The sequence below is a fragment of the Mustela erminea genome, chromosome 9 (assembly GCF_009829155.1).
Source record: "Mustela erminea isolate mMusErm1 chromosome 9, mMusErm1.Pri, whole genome shotgun sequence".
Lineage (NCBI taxonomy): Eukaryota > Metazoa > Chordata > Mammalia > Carnivora > Mustelidae > Mustela > Mustela erminea.
The window spans coordinates 109,248,896-109,267,536 of record NC_045622.1 but is presented as its reverse complement, the minus strand read 5'-3'; the positions used below and the strand labels follow the sequence as shown (position 1 = coordinate 109,267,536).

At 64.6% G+C, this 18,641-nt stretch overlaps 2 protein-coding genes across 6 annotated transcripts; both read right to left on the bottom strand.

The window, feature by feature from the left end:
• Nucleotides 1-894: 894 nt before the first annotated feature.
• On the bottom strand, nt 895-11,758 carry TCIRG1 (T cell immune regulator 1, ATPase H+ transporting V0 subunit a3). 4 transcript variants are annotated; one of them, XM_032357670.1, is made up of 21 exons: nt 11,637-11,758; nt 10,377-10,441; nt 9,053-9,180; nt 8,611-8,689; nt 7,604-7,824; nt 7,428-7,513; nt 7,080-7,206; nt 6,912-6,994; nt 6,662-6,755; nt 6,368-6,580; nt 5,614-5,758; nt 3,789-3,928; nt 3,558-3,715; nt 3,394-3,484; nt 2,693-2,811; nt 2,372-2,585; nt 2,005-2,130; nt 1,765-1,869; nt 1,570-1,687; nt 1,132-1,309; nt 895-1,048 (listed from the first exon to the last, which is right to left on the bottom strand). In XM_032357670.1, the coding sequence occupies exons 3-21, from the start codon at nt 9,167-9,169 to the stop codon at nt 970-972; spliced, it is 2,493 nt and encodes an 830-aa protein (XP_032213561.1). In that variant the 5' UTR covers nt 9,170-9,180; nt 10,377-10,441; nt 11,637-11,758; the 3' UTR covers nt 895-969. The 4 variants fall into 4 exon arrangements, with proteins under 4 accessions (XP_032213561.1, XP_032213563.1, XP_032213560.1 ...); XM_032357672.1 differs by having other exon boundaries at nt 9,053-9,173; XM_032357669.1 differs by lacking the exon at nt 10,377-10,441 and having other exon boundaries at nt 11,637-11,739.
• A 2,256-nt stretch (nt 11,759-14,014) lies between these two features.
• On the bottom strand, nt 14,015-18,178 carry NDUFS8 (NADH:ubiquinone oxidoreductase core subunit S8). Of its 2 annotated transcripts, XM_032357680.1 has the most exons (7): nt 18,085-18,152; nt 16,941-16,998; nt 16,799-16,849; nt 16,139-16,228; nt 15,881-16,053; nt 14,310-14,438; nt 14,015-14,207 (listed from the first exon to the last, which is right to left on the bottom strand). In XM_032357680.1, the coding sequence occupies exons 1-7, from the start codon at nt 18,085-18,087 to the stop codon at nt 14,076-14,078; spliced, it is 636 nt and encodes a 211-aa protein (XP_032213571.1). In that variant the 5' UTR covers nt 18,088-18,152; the 3' UTR covers nt 14,015-14,075. The 2 variants fall into 2 exon arrangements, with proteins under 2 accessions (XP_032213571.1, XP_032213572.1); XM_032357681.1 differs by lacking the exons at nt 16,799-16,849; nt 16,941-16,998 and having other exon boundaries at nt 18,085-18,178.
• Nucleotides 18,179-18,641: the final 463 nt, after the last annotated feature.

Sequence of the window (18,641 nt, the reverse complement as noted above, 5' to 3'; positions counted from 1 at the left end):
GGCCCTGAGCTGGGCGGCCCTGGCCCTGGGGTGGGCTCCCCCCAGCAGCTGGCCAGATGAGAGCCACTGTGATGGCGATGCCCCGCTTGCCCTGCCTGGGCAGCTCTGGACTCAAAGCAGCCTTTGTTCCTGAGGCCTCCTGCCGGAAAAGCCATTGCGGCTCTAACCCCAGGGCAGAAGGCCTTGGGGAAGCACAGGCTCCACCTCCCAGCCGGCGGTGGGACCCAGGCCAGAAAGACATGCACGATGCCCCACTCCAGCCCCCCGGCTGAAGGAGCAGGACTGGTCACCCAGGGCTTCCCCGAAGGGGCGGCAGGACCCAGAGTCCAGCTCAGCCGCCCTCCTGACATTCCGAGCCCTGGACAGTGGGGCTGCCTGCACAGCCTCGGCCCTTTTCTGCAGGACGGGGTGTGTGTTTCTCTCCACTGCCGGGTCAGGCTCTGGAGTCTCCGGCTGCTCCCTGCCTCCCTGGGGTGGGGCTGGCCCTTCATGCCCAGAGTATCCCGAACATTCTCTTACAGTCAATTTGCACTTCCCCAGGGATGGGGAGCTCACCCGCTCTGGCTCAGCCTGGGAAGACACTCATCCCGAACCAGAACCTCCTTGGTCCTAGGTCTGCCCCCACTTCAGCCCAAGGCTCTGGGACTTCTGCAGATGAGCTCATGGGGCCTCTCCACAACTTCTCGAGAGCCCAGGTCCTAGACCAGGGCTTCCCACCCCAATGCACCCTACACCAAGCTCAATCCGGGACAGCATACGGAAGAGGGGCATAATACAGCCAGGCACGGAGTCCAGAACACCAAGCGTCTTACGAGATGTGACCAGTCTATGCCCAGAGCCCAGGCCCTGCCACCCCAACCTCACCAGCCCCTGGCATTGCAGACGGGACCAAGACACAGTTCGTGGTCCATCTTTATTTCTGGTCTCTGCAGGCAAGGGGAGGGACCTGGGCGTGGCCACGGGTGGGCTCTAGTCCTCCTCCCCGGCGAAGGTGAAGGGGCTCAGCTTGTAGCCGCTGCCCAAGTAGAACTTGTTCTGGAATTCCACCCTGGGGGTGACAAGGGGACAGCTGGTGAGGGGCAGGCCCCCCAGCCCTCGTGCTGCCCGGGGCCAGCCAGGCGGGCCGCTCACCAGTGCAGCCGCAGTGCGTGCAGGAAGGCCGAGAGCCCCTCCATCACCAGCAGGATGGCCACAGTCAACACGGCGAAGGCGGCGAAGACGGGGACCAGCACCACAGCCGCCACGCCCAACTCCCGGCCCATGCGCAGGCCCACACGCATCACCATGGCCCACAGGACCTCCGACAGCTCTGGGGGGCAGGGAGGTAGCTGTGGAGGCCAGGGCCCAGGGGGTGCCCACCCGGCCCCCGTGGCAGCCTGAAGCGCCCTTCCCCCTCTGCCCTGGCCCCGTTCCTGTTCCCGGGACCTTCTCGGACATCCTCCCTTTACAGAGGGGATGCTGAGGTCCAAAAAAGTGACCCGCCAGGCCGCCCCGCCAGTAGCTACGAGCGTCAGGTGCAGCTGGGACCCGAACCATGGCCAGTCCGCCCGCTGGGGCCCCCTCGCTCACGGGCATGGGCCAGACTCAGGGCCCAGAGGCGCAGGTAAGACGCCGTGTTGGAGATGCAGCCCAGGCAGAACTCGATGGTGTGGATGGCCTGGTGCATGAGCACCTCAGACAGGACGAACTGGGGGGCGGGGGACAGTGAGGGGCCAGCCGGGCTGGCAGCCACCCCCGCCCCACACTCAGGAAGACCACACCCACCTCGGCCTCCTCTCCGTCCCCGGGGCACCCCGCTTTCTCCTCATCAGAGCCCCAGCCGGCCACGGAGGCGTCAGAGGAGTCCAGAATCCCCGACTTGTCGTCATCCTGGGGGTGGGGGGGCAGCATCAGCAGGTCCTCCCCCCCCGCCACAGGAGGCTAAGAGGCAGCGAGGGCAGGGGTCAAGCCTCCCATCAGCCTTCATGCCCTGCTCCCACCCCGCACCCCGCTCCGAGCCTCTACCGGCTGGCGGCCAGCGGGCCTGGTCGAGCGGCGGCGGTGCTGCCAGTACAGGAACAAGGGTGTGCCGAGCAGCAGGACAGGCACGGTGACCAGGGCCAGGACCACCAGTGTAGACTGCACCACCTCCTGTGGGGGAGGGGCAGAGCTTGAGTCAGGGTGGCCTCTGAAAGCCACGCACCCAGTTCGGGGGTGGGGGGCAGGGAGCCTGCAGCCCACTCCTCCTCACCCCCAGGCCCCTCACTAAGCTGGGACACCGTGCTGTGAGGAATCCTTACGGGGGAGAAGGGCACCCACGGCCTCACGCCCGCATCCCTGCTTCTCAGAGGAGGAGCCCGCCGCTCAGAGTGGCCCCCCGGCCCCAGCACACCTGGGCAGGGAAGAGGGCTTTGTTGGTGGGGCTGTGGGAGAAGAGGAACATGTTGATGAAGTGGATGAGGATGCTGGGGGCGGTCGCTGCACTGGTGACGGAGATGCACAGCCACTTGTAGATGACCAGGAAGACGAGGTAGCCAAAAAGCCCCAGCAGGAAGATCAGCTCGGGCAGGGTCTCCAGGAGCAGCCGGTGCCACTGGCCAAAGTGCCTGAGGGACGGAAAAATGGGGTCCCCAGGTCACCCACCGGGCCACCGTGGCCCTGCCTGTCCAGGTGTCCTCCCTCCCCCACCCGGCCGGGGAACCCGGGCCCTCACACGTGGTTGAAGACTCCCAGGACCACCCCGAAGGTCATGTGGGTGACCCCAAGGATGACGGACATCTTCATCTTGAAAGAGTTGAGGAAGCTCAGGTGGTTGACGGCCAGGCTCCAGACCTGGGGTGGCAGGAGGAACAGGTGGCACACACGGGCCTCTCTGCCCGCATCCCTCTTAGTAGCCCCTCTGCCCCTGGGGGGCCGTACCACTGTTTGCAACCCGTTGGCCCATGGTGGGCCAGCAGAAGGGAGCAGTGATGTGCACAGACAGGCCGGGCAACCGGGGCCCAGACCCCGCTCTTCCCTGCCACGTGACCCTGCCCACAGCTCTCCTGTGCCTCTGTGTCCTCATCTGTGAAATGGGAGCCGTGCCAGCATGGGCTCACGGGACCATCACCAGGACTATTTACCGCGTCCTGTCACGCAGAGAGCACAAAACAGTGCCTGGACAGTGGGCTCCGAGGAAGCCAGCGCTGCCACATGCTTCTCTTGCCTTCCAAGTGGCTGCTGTGTGGTCCCAGCAAGGTGGGCCCCTTGTCCTTCTAGAGCCCCGCACCTCTGCACCCAGCACCAGGCCAGGCCCTCAGGAGGGGTGAGGGTTAACGTCCGGGTCCAGGCTGGGACAGGGTCAGTGCGGGGGTCCCGGCCCAGCCCGGCCCTCCCACCTGCCCACACCCCCCACAGCAAGTGGCCCGGACTCACAGGGTCAATGCCGAAGGGGTAGGGTCCCAGGAAGACACCGCTGACCGCGGGGTCCAGGGTGAGCTGCGGGTGTTCGGCCAGGAACGTGTCGCTGTGACAACAAGGGCGAGGGGTCAGGAACTGCCGGGGACCGCAGGGGCTGCGGGGCCGCGGCCAGGCCTCACCTCCAGCCGGACTGGGTGGCCATGGCCGCCACGCTCCAGCCCGAGGGGAAGATGGTCGTGGCGCGGCTGAAGCACTCGTTGTAGATGAAGCCGGTGTAGACAGAGAAGAGCCCCATGAGCAGCAGCAGGTAGCGGCCCGTGAAGAAGGTGCGCCAGATCTGGGCGTGGGGCAGCCGTGAGGGGCGGCCCGGTGCCCCCGCTCCCCACCACCGCGCCCTGGGCCACCCTCACCTCGTTCCGCGCCGCCTTCACCGCTGGCCGGTCCTCCGCGAGCACCATGGCCAGGGCGAAGAGGAACATGAGCAGCCCGTGGCCCACGTCGCCGAACATCACGGCGAAGAGGAAGGGGAAGGTGATGATGGTGTAGGGCGCTGCGGGCAGAGCAGCCGGGCGGTCAGGGGCACGTGCGCGTCGCGGCACCTGCTGCCACAGGAGCCTGAGCCCAGGCTCCGGGACCCAGGGAGACTTAGAGGGGCTGTTGACGAGGCAGGGGTACCAGACTGCGTGTCGGCATCCCCGAGCCTGCCACTTCCTGGCTGGGTGAGCAGGAACTAGTGACTCAACCTCTCAGAACCTCTGTTTCCCCATCTGTAAACTGGGGACAACAATGCTCCTGCTTCGTGGGGCTCCTGTCAGTGAGTCTACCCAAGGGCAGTACGGGCAGCCGCGGCACTCAGCGAGAACCAGTTCCCGTGGGCAGAAGCTCCGAGAGGCCCTCCTGACCCGCACGGGGCAAGCTGCAGAAGGCCGAGTTGCTCACGTCCCCTCTGAGGGCTCGCTTTCCCTTCAGTAAGATGGGGCGAATCCCTCATGGGAGTTAGAGGACCTCGGTGCGTGTCCCTGCTCTGAGCGGAGTCGTGTCCCTCCCCAGATGGAGTCCTAGCCCCTCAGACAGCGACCAGAAGGTGGAGGCGGGATCTTTGCAGTTGGAAAGGTCCCTGGTGGCTCCCTGGGAGGCCACCCCTGCAACAGGAGGGCTGCCTGGAGCGCCCTGGGCTGCTTTTTTACAGCAGCCTGAGCCTCCGCCTGCCTCCTCTAGGGGGAGGCTCTGAGGGCCGGGAGCCAGTCATCGACCCTGGCCGTCTGCTGATCAGGCTTGTTCTAAGTGGACCGGCCTCTGCTAACACGGAGGAACCGCGAGCACATGAAACGGTCCAGGGGCCCCAGAACAAGCTCTGCGATGCGGCCCCTGCAGGGATGGCAGGCCCCAGAGGACTGCCCGTGACCCTGGTCATCATCCCCTTGGTCTCACATCCTGTCCTGGTGTCCTGCCTCCACCACACTGGGGGGGAACTGAGCACCCGTTTCTAGCCCACCAGCTCAGGCCGGACCCCTCCCTGGCCCACGGCCGAGTTCCTTCCAAAAGTGCGCCCACGGCTCACCTCCCATACCCATTCTTTGGACTCAGAAACCCACTGTGATCCCCACCCAGTAACAAGGGGTGGGGGGCGCTGGGCCCCCTGACCACACCGGAGCCAGCTGGCCACATGAGAAGCCACATCCGGAGGGAGCAAACTGGGCAGGTGACCGGCAGGTGCCACAGCCGCCCGCCTGCCCCCCAAACCCCCACCTCTCAGCTGCTTCCCTGACTGGTTTCTCCCAGCAGCACCCGCTCTTCATAGGCCACTTGTGCCAGAGTACCCCCCCCCCGCCCCTGCCCCCCCCAAAGGGTCCGCTTCTGGGCGAACCCAACAGCGGTGGGGCTGGACAAGCAGCTCCACAGGCAGAGTCCAGCCTCGGGGACGGCTTCAACCTTCCCTGTGCGGCTCTGAGGACTGAGCTCTTACTCCCATTTTATAGATGTGGAAACGGAGGCTCCAAGAAACTAAGAAACGAGCCAGAGTAAGCGGCTCAGACCTCAAACCTGAGCCATTCCTTTGGCAAAGCCCGTTTTTTCCCGTGCTGGATCCCCGGTAAACCAAGCTAGGGGTGGGAGGGGGGTTGCTGGGGGTGAACACCAAGCTTGGACGCGCCTCCCCCTGCCCCCGCCCGTCTGGTGGGAGGATGGGTCCCTGCGGAGATGCCGCCCTCCGGGCTGGGGCTCCACGGCTCTCACCGGGGTTGACCTCCTGGTAGCGGCCCACACCGTAGGCGTCCACGATGCCTTGGAAGCTGGCCGTGAAGCGGTTGGTGCGGATGAGCGTGGGGGGCATGTCCCGGCAGGGGATGCGGTGAACCACGGCGCTCACACCCGCCTCGCTCTGGGGCACCCAAGGGGTAGAGGGACAGATGAGACTGATGGTGGGGGCCTTTGGGGACTGCTTGTCACCCACCCCCCACCCCCCGCCAGACCCAGCTGGAGATGCCGGCGCTCACCGGGCAGGCGCCCGGGAGAGCTGGAACAGCCCCTCCCCTCTCCATGGAACAGGACTACCCATTAGCCCCACCTGCCCCAAGTCAGGGTGATTTAGGGAGAGCCCGAGGTCAGCCGGACCAGAAATCGCTTGGGAAATAGGAGTATGTGCTTATCCAGGCGGCCCGGGAGAGGGAGCTGCGTTGCCTACTAGGCAGCAGCAGCTACAGTGACCCCTGGAGGGTCATCACACCCATTTCACAGGTGAGTAGCCTGAGGCTCCCTCCAGTAGCCCCGGATCAGGGGCGGCGCCTGTGGAGCTGGCCTCCCAGGTGCTCTGGTCCCTCCAGGGGCTTCGGACATCAGGAGCAGGGAGGCCTTGGGCCAGGGGGTCAGGACTGCCCCGGAGTCTGAGTCTGCCCCGGAAGGAGGGGCAGCCCGGGGCCAAGGCCCAGCGATGGCAACAGGAAGTGTGTTGGGAGGTGGGAGCAGGGGAGAGCGGGAGACGCCCACTCACCGAGCCATCCCGCAGCACCTGCTGCAGGGCGGGCAGGTGGCTCGCGGCGCACCAGCCCTCGGCAATGAGGCACTTGTGGGTGGCGCTCACGCTGCACTGGTTGAGCACCAGGTACACCGCCTTCATCTTGCGGGTCTGCACCTGCCAGGGCGGCAGCAGCCGCTGCACGCGGCCCAGCACCTGGCTCAGGAAGCGCTCCGTCTCCCCCAGGACCTGAGGCCAGAGCAGGAGGTGAGGGCGGCCGGGGCGGGGCGGGGCAGCCGGCCACGGCCACGGCCACGGGTGAGCACCCACCTCCTGCAGCTCGTGGCTCTGCTGCTGCAGCTGCTGCAGGACTCCCAGGCGGCCCTCCTCCTGCTCCACGAACGGGAACACGTGGCAGTGGAAGCTGGCGGCGAGGAGGGGTGATGCGAGCGGTTGGGGGGAGGGGGCAGGGGGCTCTGGTTGTGCGGAGGCTGAGTCTGAACGGTGCATCCGGGGCAGGGGACGGGGTGGTGACACTCGCCCCCGCCCCCCGGGGCAGAAGGCCCCTCATGGAGCTCACCAGTCCGTGATCTTGCGGATCTTCTGCCCTATCTGTTCGCCCCAGTAGGAGATGAGGAAGGTCATCCACGTCGCCGGCTCCCCCTGCAGGACGGGGCCCGCTTGACCTGGACTCCTGGGCTCCCACCCCAAGATGCTCTCCCCGACCCCCCGGGCCCCCAGCCTGTACCGTCACCGGGTCCTCCAGCGGCTGCTCTGTCTCCCGGAAGCTGGCGATAAGGAAGCCCCGGCAGGCCCTCCAGAGCAGGCGTTCCAGGGCGGCGGCCTTGGCGGGCTCCACGGCACCTGCCACAAAGCTGCCAGGCCAGGCCACCGTGCTCAGGATGGCCGAGTAGGACAGCGGCCCTGCTCCCTGGAAGGAGGCCGGAGCCCGAAGCCGGGCCAGAAGAGGAGACACCCTCGAGAGCACCAGAAGTTGTGGGCCCGAAGGAGGAGGCTGCGAACAGTCTGAGGGCGGCGGAGGAGAGCACTGGACAAGGAGCTGGCCAGGAAAGATCTGGAACTTCCCCTTACTTACTTGACTCTCAGGTCCTGGTGGGGCCCCCCGGGGGGCTGGAGCAGGGGGGTTCTTTCCAAGAGCCCATCTGCAGGGGCGGCTGCCGACTAGGGGCCAAGAGGCACCACTGAGCCCCTCGCCCAAGTAGGGGCCTGGCCCCCCTGCCTCTCCCCTACCCCGTGGGGGCTGATGCTGACCTGGAGGCGATGGCCCTGGCCCAGCACGGCCGAGTGCAGCCGCAGCTGGTGCAGCTGCACCCGCAGGGACTGCTGGTTGCCCCGCACATCCCGGAGCTCCTGGGCCAGACGGTCCGTCTCCTCCTGGATGCGCAGCAGGTCACGGGGCGGGGGCGCCAGCAGCCTCCCCTCGGGTGGGGGCAGCACCAGGCCAGCCCGCCGCACTTCCTCCTGCAGGAAGGCTGGGTACGGAGTAACGGGTGTCAGGGGAGGCCGTTGGGGGCCCACACCAGCTCACGGCCAGTTAGCCAAGGGCCACCTAATGTCTAGGGATCCCAAATGCCACCCCAAACTCAACTGGCCACCAGCTAATTGATTCACTGAGTCCACGACCCCCAGAAAAACCCCAGGCCAAACTCTATCCCCACAGGGCCACTCTCCCTGTCCTGAGCTCTCTCCCTTGGCCACTGTCCCACTGGGCCTGGGTCCCACAGTGGGGTCCAGGCAGGTTGGCCTGAGCACTGGGGGGCCCGGGGCAAGAGCGTGCATGGAGCCCGCTGCCTGAAGGCTAACAAACCGTTAAAATAAATGTGCTCTGTTCTCCCCTCTCGTCAGCTCCTCCTGGGAGGGGCTGTCAGAGGCCGGGGCCAGAGTCCCCCTCACCTGGGTTGGAGAAGCGGCTCCTTGGGGCACTTGACCCTCGATACTGGCCTCCCCCACCCCAGTCCATCTGAGAGACAGAGGGAGCTCTGTCCAAGTCTCTCCCCTGCTTAGAAACTGCAGTGGCTCCCAGTGTTCCCTGGATGAATTCCTAGGCCCTCATGTAATATTCGAGGCCTCCTCCAAGTGAGCCCTATTCTCAAGGGCACCCCACGGACCCCAGCGGCCCTGTCCTGGCTCTGCAGCGCCTGGCCTGGACCTCCCTTCTGCCTTCCACCTGGAGCACCAGGACTCTTCCTTTCAGGCTGAGCTCAACTGGCACCCCTTCCAGGAAGCCTGCCTGGGATGTGGGCCTGAGGACAACTCACTGAAGGTCTTCTCCAGCTCTTCACAGCGCCGAACGTCCCCCACAAAGCGTCTCTGGAAGGCGCTTACCGAGGCATTGAGCTGAGGTTGCCGCAAAGATGGGTCAGACTTCTAGGGAGGGGGCTAGGGAGGTTCCCCCCACCCCGGGGCCCAGGCTTGACTCTCGGCAGGCCATAGCTACTCCCCCCAGAAAAGTGTTGAACACACCACGAGCCTCCAGCAGCCCAGCGGGAGACAGACCCGGCTTTGAGTGCCCTGGGGAGGGAGTGACGGGGTCCCTGGAGGCAAGGTGGCCTCAGCGGCGAGGCTGGCCTTTCCGAGAGGGGAGCAGCCACGGCAGAGGTTGCCAGGATTTCAAGCTGGGGCCCTTCCCGGGGGAGGAGGCCTGCCGTCTGGGACACGTAGGGACGAGGCCCCCTCCCGCGCCCGTCCGGCCCCACTCACGTCTCTGAACTCCACGAGCCCCAGCTCGCCGAGCTGGCTCACGCAGGTGTAAGCGGCCGAGGTGGGCAGGAAGAGCTGGACCAGTGCCACCTCCTCACTCCGGAACATGGAGCCCATGGTCCTGCGGGCTGGGCCGGGGGGCAAGGCTCAGTCCGGGCGGGCTGGACAGCTCCCCACCGACTAGCAATGCCATCCGCCTCAGCTCACGTCATCCATGGGAGGTCTGCTACCAACCCCGCCTGACATATGGGGAAACTGAGGCCCGGGCAGCTTCAAAGGGGTGCTGAGGTCACACAGGAAGTAAGCGGCGCAACCGCGAGTGCAGCCGGCCCTGGCTGGCCTCACGGCCTGACCCGCGCCCCCATCCGCGCACTGGCTGTTCTCACATGCACCCTCTGCTCCCGCTGTCCCTTCTCTGTGACCTGCCCTCACCCTGGGCCCTACTCATCCTTGGGGCCCCAGGCCAAGGGTCGCCTCCAGCAGCTGGCCTCCTAATTGCCACAGCCCTCGGCTGGCCACCAACCCTCGTCCATCTACACCAAGGAGCGTCCGTCCATGTAGACAGACAGCCGGGGCTGAAGGTTGGGGCTGTCCCCCAGCCCCCGAGTCCCCCTGCCAGCTGGAGCCCCCCTGGAGGTGTCTGCGTGTGCCGAGGGGGTGGGAGCCTCCAGCGGGTCCCCTGGTGCCCTCACTGAGGGCAGAGAGGCCCGAGGCCAGGTTGGGGCGGGCCCTTCCCCCGAGGCTTGGACCGCTTGGCGGCCGATGTCCAAATAGGGGCGGAAACAGCCTTCCAGGTGTCGAAACCCAGGAAAGTGAAACTGTGGAAGCTGACAGGAGCAGGACAGCCTGGCGGGGCCCTGCCCAGATGCCGTGGGGGAGGCCCTGCAGATGCCTCAGCCATGAGCCAGGGCTCCACGGCCATTGCTCTCGGGGCCCAGGGCCAGCCACTTCCCCTTTGTGGGACTCAGTTTCCTTAGCTCTCATAGTGTCAGGGAAGGGGACAGGCGTGGGTGAGGTCCCCAACTGAGGGTGATCATTTGGTGCCAAAGCGCCGCCTGCCGTCTGGGAGGGTGGGGGCCTGCCCAGCTGGTCACTTCCTCCCCTGGGCCTGGTTTCCTTCAGTCTAAACAGGGAATGCAGCCCCTGCCCCGGCCCGTTAGAGGAAAGAGGGCGGAGAGGCAGCCCAGGACTGCGGCAGCCCCTGGCCCCAGGCCGAGAAGTGTGGGCAGGAGGGGCTAGGCTCTACCCCCAGAGGGCCAGGGCCCAGGCTCCAGAGTGTGGCTCAGGCTGTGACTGGCTGTGTGTCTTTGGGGGAGTCTCTCACCTTCTCTGGGCCTTCTCTTCCTCTTTGGGTAAATGGGACTTGGCCACCCCCAGCAGAGACAAGACCTGGGTGGGCAGATGACAAAAATAAAGGTTCCACGTAACCCCTCACGCATTCTACCTCACTGCAACCTAACAGCAATCCTGGGGAAAGAGGACCTTGTGGCCTTGTTTTATGGACTCACGGACGGCTCAGCGCATCTGGAGAGGTGGGGTCTGGGATCAGGTGGTCAGCAGGTGGCTAAGTCAGGCCAGAGCTGGCCTTGGAGCTGTAGGTCTGTCGTCCCAGGGCACAGTATGCGCTCAGGGGAGGGCTGTTCTCCGCCCAAGGCCCCCTGAAAGGCTGGGCGGGACAGATGAGGGGGTTGTAGGGAACCAGGTCTGGGGACCCAAGGGATGCAGCAGCCCCAGGCTGTGGCCAATCTAGCCTGGTAACTGTCACAGGGCCTCGGCCTGGGCGAGCCCCTTGGGAATTCCCTTGGATGGGGTGGGCGGGGTGTGCAGGGACCTGGTCAGACCCCCTCCCGCACAGGTAAGGATGCCACTGGCTCACCCCTTACCCCCCATCCTCTGCAGCCCCTACCCAAGCCGGGGGGTGGGGTGTACCCTACTCCTTTTAATGGAGCAAATGAAGGTTCCTCAGTCCTTTGGCCTTCAGGATCCAGACTGCAGCCCCCTCCTCCCTCTGTTCCCCACTCCTCCTGGTCCCTCAGGGGCTGAGGCTAAGGCCAACTCCTTGAGGAACCCACCAGATCTCTCCTCTAAGCCCCTGACCCATGACGATGAGAACTGGCTGGAGAGGAGACCTGTTGCCTCACCCATTCCAGACTGGTAGGCTCTGGAGTTAGAGTAACCCCACTTGCCTCTAGCTCTGCCTCTTCCTAGTTGGATGGGACTCAACTTCCTGATCTGTAGAATGGGTCCCTCCCTCCGAGGAAGATGCCCCAGAGAAAGCCCTGAGCGCCACCAGAGCAGCACCACGACCGGCAGAGTTGCGCCCAGTAGTTAGCGGCTGTGAACTCCCCGTCCTCCTCTTCCCCCCACCCCACCGCCTCCTCCTCCTCCTCTTCCTCCTCCTCCTCCTCCTCGGCGCCACGGCGGCCCCCACCAAGGCCTGACACCCGGCGGGCCGGCAGACTGAGTCGCATGCACTGGCCCAGCTGGGATGGGGGGTTCCAGGACCCCTTTCTCCGGGCAGGGCGAACCGAGGGTGGCAGACGGAGCTGGGGGGCCCTGCGGATCCTGCCTGGGGCACACTCACCCCCGGGTCCGCCGCACGCGGCGCTGCTCAGCTCTGCGCTCCCGGCTCTGCGCTCCCGGCGGCGGCGCCCACGCAACTCACTTTCCCCGGCGGGCGGGCCGCAGGGGGCGGGGCCACGGACGCCCCGCCCCGTCCCCTCCGGGCCCGGCGGGGAGGGGCGCCGGAGTCCCGCGAGCGGCAGGCGGGGAGGCAGGGCCCGGGCTGCGGCCCCGCCCGCCCTCGCTGGCTCGCGGGAGGCTGGGGGACGGGACGTGGGGCGGGGAGGCCGGGGGACCCGAGCCGAGACGCTGAGCCGCGTCGACCGCGCACGCCTACGTGGCCGGGATGCGGGTGCGGGGGGGCGGCCGGGGCTCGGGGATGGGAACCCCCCCCACCTAGAGGGCTCGCTGGGCCTGCGGCAGATGGGAGCCCGAAGCACTGAGGCTTGAGGTCTAAGGGCTTCGCACCCCACCCCTGGGACCGCTTTCCTGAGGCTGCGTTTGCACCCGGTCCTTACACCTTCCTGCCTCTTGACCACCCAGGAAAGGGGCCTAAGCTCCAGGCCCAGGGGCCCTGGGTGGGTGCAGCTCTCTGCGGGCCTTTTTCCCAAGCAGCAGCAGGACACTGAGGGCTGGGCCGGACTTGTGATGTTCCGTGAACCCAATGGTAGTTGTTGCTCTTCCTACAGCCAGGGGCGTGTGACTTTGCTGATTAGCTCCCCACGGTTGGTCCCAGCACCCCTGAACGGAGGTTCACGAATGTCCAGCTGCCTGCACTTTGGACAGACCAGGACCATACCCACTGGGGACAGGAAGGACAAGGGGCCTCTCAGCTCTGGTGACCCTTGAACTTCACATGGCAAGGTCCTCTGAGGGGTAAGGGAGCTGTGGGCAAATGAAGCAAGCCCCAGAGCTGGGGGTGGACAGTTACAGCCAAGGTCAGTATCATCAGAAAAGGGGATGACCCAGTTCTGGGACATCGTAGGTCTGTTTCCTGGTGGGGCTTCAACCAAACTGAGGACAATACTTTCTGGTGCAGGGGAAACCGGAACCCCACTGTTACAAAATGGCACTGGAGGTGCGCTCCCGAAACACACAAAGTTTGGGGTCAGAAAGGGAAAGGATGAAGTCAGGAGCGGGACCCTCTGACCCATTTTAAACAAATGCGTTCTATTTACCGGCGTACAGACACAGGCTCCGTGACAATCAGCGAATGCTGGTTGTGTCTGGGGAAAGTGCGATCCAAGGTGACGTAGCATTTTCAAGCTGATGACTGTAGGGCTCCTGCCTCCCACAGCCACTACGGCCTGCAGGGGCCTGGGCACACATACACTTCCTAGGCTCTGGTCTTCTCTTCAGGCCCTGCATTCCTCACCCCTGCGCCTAGTTCCTTAGGCTGTGGGGGCCCAAGCAGGGCCTGGACCACTTCAGCACCAGTAGATGGCCCAGGTGCCAGCAGCCATAAACAAAGGGAATGAGCTGGGGAAAGGCAAGGACTCTTTGCAACAGGCCTTCTCAGAGCCTTGAATGTGCTCACAGGTGGTGTCTATCCCAGAGGAAAGAGGGCACTTGCAGCATTTCCCACACCGGTCCACAGAACATCCTCCTCTCTCTTCTCTCGACACGGCATCACGGGAGGCTAGCGTTTTGTGAAGAGCACTTTTGGGAACGATGGAAGAGGAGGGGCCCAGATCTCTGACCTGAGCTAGTGTTTTCATCGGACACATGCTGTGTGACCCCAAGCAAGTCCCTCACTTCTCTGAGCTGGCGTGCTCACAGGTACAAACAAGCCGAAGCCTTTTTGCGAGGCACTGGGTCCCAGGGAGCAGGTTCTGGCTGTCCCGTCTGCACCGGGCTAGCACACGACCGCTTGGGGAACCACACACTGCTGGGACTGGGAAGGGGAAGTTCCGAGCACCAGCAGCCAAGCCCGCAGCCTGGTCTGGGGAACTTGGGGCAGAAAGGGGATGTGGCGAGAGATGAGGCAAGGCCAGCTCAGGGACAGCAGGGCCTGTGTCACCTCCTTGTGACTGCTGCCCCAGGCATGCCTCTCCCTGCCCCCAACAAGGACATCCTGGCCTTTCTGAGGTTCTGCCACTCACAGGGCTTCTGCCCGAAGCCTCGGGAGACTCGACATCCTCAAGGCCGTAGCCATGCATGGCCCGACCCTCCGGACACCCAGGATTACAGGACAGCGACCCGAGACTAAGCCCGGGGGACTATGCCCAGGAAGATGGGTATGCAGGAGGACTGCATTGTGCCGGGGCCCAGCCACGGCCCCCAGACTCCCACGGAAGGCCAGGTCACCTCTGCCAGCTTCCCTGAAGGACCCGCCCAGGGGAGGGACCCGCAGGCTGAACCTTTGTGGCCCGGACAGCTGGATTCACGACGGAGGCAGGACAGGAGGGCAGAACTCTTTTATTGGGTGGCGGGGCTGCAGGCCAGCTGGGCGGCGGGGGCATCAGCGGTAGAGGTAGTCGGCCTGGATGTTGGCGGCAATCTCGGCCTCCCACTTGTCCCCGTTGCTCAGCAGCTTCTCCTTGTTGTACAGGAGCTCCTCGTGCGTCTCAGTGGAGAACTCGAAGTTGGGGCCCTGCAGGCGGGGGCAGGTGCAGCAGCATCAAGTCCCCCGCACCCCTGCCCCGGAGCACGTCTGCCGCCGCCCCCGCCCCGCCCCCCCAACAGGCCAGCTCACCTCCACGATGGCGTCCACGGGGCAGGCCTCCTGGCAGAAGCCGCAATAGATACACTTGGTCATGTCGATGTCATAGCGTGTGGTCCGGCGGCTGCCATCGGCCCTCGGCTCAGCCTCGATGGTGATGGCCTGCAGGAGGGGTACCGGGTGCCGGAACTGCTCCTGTCTGCTCCCTCCTGGGGGCTCACCCCAGGGCCACCCACTCTTGGCCTGAGGCACCCCTCCTGACACCTTTCCCCAAAGACCCCTGTCATTCTGCCCTAGCTGACATTTCTGTCCACTTCCGGGCATCTCCTGCCTGAGACACTAGGTCTCCCGAGGGGAGGCCCGTAGGCTGCTGGGTTTACTGCCACACCGGTGGCCCTGGCAGGCAGTGGGGGGGTAGGGGTGGGTAAGAAAACGGAGGCTCAGAGATGTTGAGGGGCTTCCCCAAGCCGCACAAAGCCCAGACTCAAAGTTAGGTCCCTAACCCTCAGTTTCTGGGTACAGCCTGGTGCCAGCAATGAGACACTCTGGAGCCTCCCAAGGCCAGAAAGATGTTCAAAGAGGGCTTGCCAAAGGTCTTTATATGTCCCCAGGAGGTAATGTTCATCATTCAGTGGGACCGTAGGCTGGTGGCCTTGTTTCTTTGGCCTCAGTTTCCTTATTTATAAAAACGGAGATAATAATCTCTATATCCTAGGGTTGCTGTAAAAGTCAGTCATGAGCAGGAACAGCGGCTGATCTGTCCACGGGGCTCACGACCTGGAAGGCTGTCACGGCTACAGGTGTCTGGGCTCTTCTATGCGCTCTGGGATCAGAGAAACCAGGGTCACGGCTGGGAGGCTAATGGGAGGGGGCGGTCCCTGTGCGGGGGATGCCTGACTGCCGGGCACACCCATGGGTCCGCCCAAGAGCCTCAACTGCACCCGTCTGTCTGTCTCTTTTTTTTAAAGATTTTTTTATTTGAGAGGGAGAGACGACGGGCATGCAGGAAGTAAGGGGGAGAGGCAGAGATAAGTCAAGCAGACGCCCCACGGACAGCAGAGCCCGATGTGGGACTTGGTCTCACGACCCTGAGAGCATGACCTGAGCTGAAACCAAGAATCGGCCGCTTAAACCAACTGCGCCCCAACCGGATCTGTTTCTCCACTAAGGGGCCCTGACTCAGGGTTGGGAGCGCCGTGCAGGGCCCTGCAACAGAACTAATGCTGGACATTCAAGGGAGCAGGAGACAGGGGCAGTGAGGGCCTCAGGGGCGGCACATGTGTTCTCGGGCCGGTGACAGGCACAGTCGCAGAACGCTAAAACCACTGTCGTCTTCAGGGCAAAAGCGGACTTTCAGGTACCACCCTGTGGCTCAATGACCAGGTCCCCGACCGCAGGCCCCACCGGTGTCATGTGGCCGGCTCAGGGCTGCGAGCCTTCCTCTGAGGACTCAGAGACTCTGCACTGGCCTGGCAACAAGGCTCAGAGAGGGCAAGGGGCTTTCCCGGGGACACATTCCCAGTGGGGGGGTGGGCGTCCAAGACTGCCCTGCTTCCCTGAGTGACAGGTGCTGGGGGGGCCGGCAGCAGGGGTCAGGGGCTCACCTGGGCAGGGCAGACAGCCTCACAAAGCTTACAGGCAATGCAGCGCTCCTCTCCCGATGGATAGCGGCGCAGCGCGTGCTCTCCCCGAAAGCGAGGGCTCAGTGGGCCCTTCTCGAACGGGTAGTTGATGGTGGCAGGCTCCCGGAACAGGTAGCTCAGGGTCATGCCCAGGCCTGCGGGCAGCAGGGGCACGGTGGGTGGGAGCCCCACCTCCCTAACACTCTGTGCCCACCCCCATCCCCTTCCCCCAGGGCCCACCTCGGATGAGCTCAGTCCACAGCAGGGTCTGAGCCGCCCTGTCGGTCACCGCCTTCATGTCCATCGAGGGTTCCTGCATGTTCACGAACTCTGCAGGGGAGGTGGGCAGAGAGGGCTGTGGCCGGGCCTCACGGGCCCATGTCCCTCCCCGAGGAATCCAACTCAGGAAGGTAAGGCCTCGTCTTCCTTCCAGCTGCCCCCCCGCCAAGGACTGGTTCATTCATCAAACCTTCTGGCCTCAGCAAGGGCCTTGCGAGGCCTGTCTCTGGCTCTGGGCAGTCCTTGTCCACTTCTCCCTGTGTATAGGCAGTGGTCCAAGCCCAGAGGTGTGGGGGTGGGGGATGGGAAGGGGCTTGGGCCGCGAGGTCCTGGCGGAAGGGGATGGACGCTGGAGCCTCCCACCTGGCAGCTCCTCCCTCCCTGTCCCAGGCAGGGGAGCCCTGAGCGCAGTGTGCGGCCGCAGAGAAGCCTCCCCACCCCCCCGCAGACAGAGCCTGCCCTCGCGAATCAGATTCAGTCTGGATCACTGTTACAAAGTAGAAACAGGCTCAGAGAGGGGGAGCCTCAGGCAGAGCCGGGACTAGAACCTAGGCCTCCACCCCTGTCTCTGGCAGGTTCAGGATCGGGAAAGCCCACGGCTCAAGGTGCCCCCAGACTCACTGTAGGTCGCTGCCACAGTGCTGCCGTGGAGGCTCCGGCCAGCGGGCTGCCCTGGGAGGAGAGGGATTACGTTAGGCAGCCGCGGCCCCACGTCAGCAGACGGGGCTCCCCAGCGCCCCAGGAAAGGCTCCCTTGGTCCTACCTGCTCGTGCAGCCTGGGCCAGAGCCCGAAGCAGCGTGGCTGTACTCAGGCAGCGCATCTGCAGGGATACAAAGGGAGAGGCACGCGTGGGTCCCAGACCTGTCCCCACGTACTGTGGTACTGCAGGAGCCGGGACCTCAGTGCCGCTGTGTCACTTGGTCTCCGATTTACCCCCATTTCTAACAGAGGCACAGGTGTGGCACCTGCCAGCCCTCCAAACCCGACCCAGCTAGGCTGGGCTAAGAGTGAGGGGGCATCTGTGAACCCAGGTCCTATTGATCTCACCTTCTAAGAAATCTTTAAAATCCATCCCTCCTCCTCTCTCCCCTGACCAGTGCTCCTGCCTCCTATCGGTCCCCTTCCCTGTTCATCCTCGTGGGATCTGACAACACCGACAGCAGCCACCAGGACTGAAAGCTCACTGTTCTGGGGCGGGGGTGGGGTGGGGTGGTGTCACGCACACCATCATTCGGTCCTCACAAGGACCCCACGAGAGGCACAGATGCAAAGCTGAAGCCTGGCCATGTTAAGTGACTTGCCCAAAGTCGCGCTGGATGGGGGGGGGGGGTGGGACCAGTACGTGAACCCAGGCTCCGCCCTTTACACCCACAGGTCCCCCCTCTCCCATTCTGGAAACCCTTTAAAGGCTTAAATAACCCTTGGGATCAAATTCCTTGCCCCACCATCAAGGTCCTTCTGGAACGGTCTCCTGCCTGCCAAGTGACCTTGGGCGGGTGAGGTCATCCTGCACGTTTTCTCCTCCGCGAAATGGGGGTCAGGAGAACGAAGGGGGTTGTATAAGTCCCGGGCCTGGCACCTAGCCGAAGCTCAAAAGTGGCCCTCCCGTGACCTGTGCCTTCCCGCGTGCCCATCTCCGACCCCCGACTCCAGTGCCAGGAGCCTGACCCCTTCTCCGACCTTCCCCATGACCTCCGACCCCACGGACGCGGGCGGGGCATGCGCCTTGGCGGTGCCGGCCCCCGGGTCCGCCTGCTGCGCGCTGAAGGACACCTGCACCGCCGGCCCTGAGCAGGCCGGGATGAAGCCCGTCCGCACAGCCGGCGGGGCTTACGAGAGCACCACACTCGCCCCCGACGCCGCACCGCCCAGGGCCGGCTTTTAACAGTAGAGCCCGAACACCTACCATGAAGCGCTGTCGCTCCTTCCCCTGCCGAGCGGCCTGTCCGCCGAGAGGCGGAGCCTACACCCTGAGACGCTACCATTGGGCCGGCTGGTTTCACCTTTTCCGCGCTCCTCTTTTACGGTGTGACCTGATTGGCCAGTGCCTCCGCTGAAAGAGGCGGGATCCAGAAGCATCTTTCCTTTGATTGGCTAGGGGATAGCCAACTCTTGAAGTTGCGTAGGGCGCTGCCATGTTAGATTGGAGAGGCCAATAAGCGAGGACTCCTGAGCCACTGGAGGCGGGACGTCCGGGGCGTGGCTTAGGAAGCGGCTCCGGGTCAGACCTGGCGCGGAGGGTTGGAGGAGAGTTGCTGGGTTGCTGCAGGGTATTTGTGGTCGGTGCAGAGAATTGTGGTCGGTGCAAAGATTCCGCGGGAGCCGTGCCTGGTCGGTGCTAAACCTTGACCCAGGGGCCGCGTGTGGAGGATTATTCTCGCTTTATTGATGGGGAAACTGAGGCACGGACTTGTTTAGGAACTTGGCCCAAGCGTTAGAGCTGCACAGTGCGGCCGCCTGCGT

Coding starts and splice junctions, on each gene's coding strand:
- TCIRG1 (XM_032357670.1), bottom strand. CDS start 9,169: ATGGGCTCCATGTTCCGGAGTGAGGAGGTGGCACTGGTCCAGCTCTTC. Junction 7,514..7,603: donor GCCAGGGCCATCGCCTCCAG/GTCAGCATCAGC, acceptor CTTGGCCCCTAG/TCGGCAGCCGCCCCTGCAGA. Junction 2,131..2,371: donor AAGCCCTCTTCCCTGCCCAG/GTGTGCTGGGGC, acceptor CCTCCCCCACAG/GAGGTGGTGCAGTCTACACT.
- NDUFS8 (XM_032357680.1), bottom strand. Junction 16,850..16,940: donor GGCCCAGGCTGCACGAGCAG/GTAGGACCAAGG, acceptor CTCTCCTCCCAG/GGCAGCCCGCTGGCCGGAGC. Junction 14,208..14,309: donor CCGTGGACGCCATCGTGGAG/GTGAGCTGGCCT, acceptor CCCCGCCTGCAG/GGCCCCAACTTCGAGTTCTC.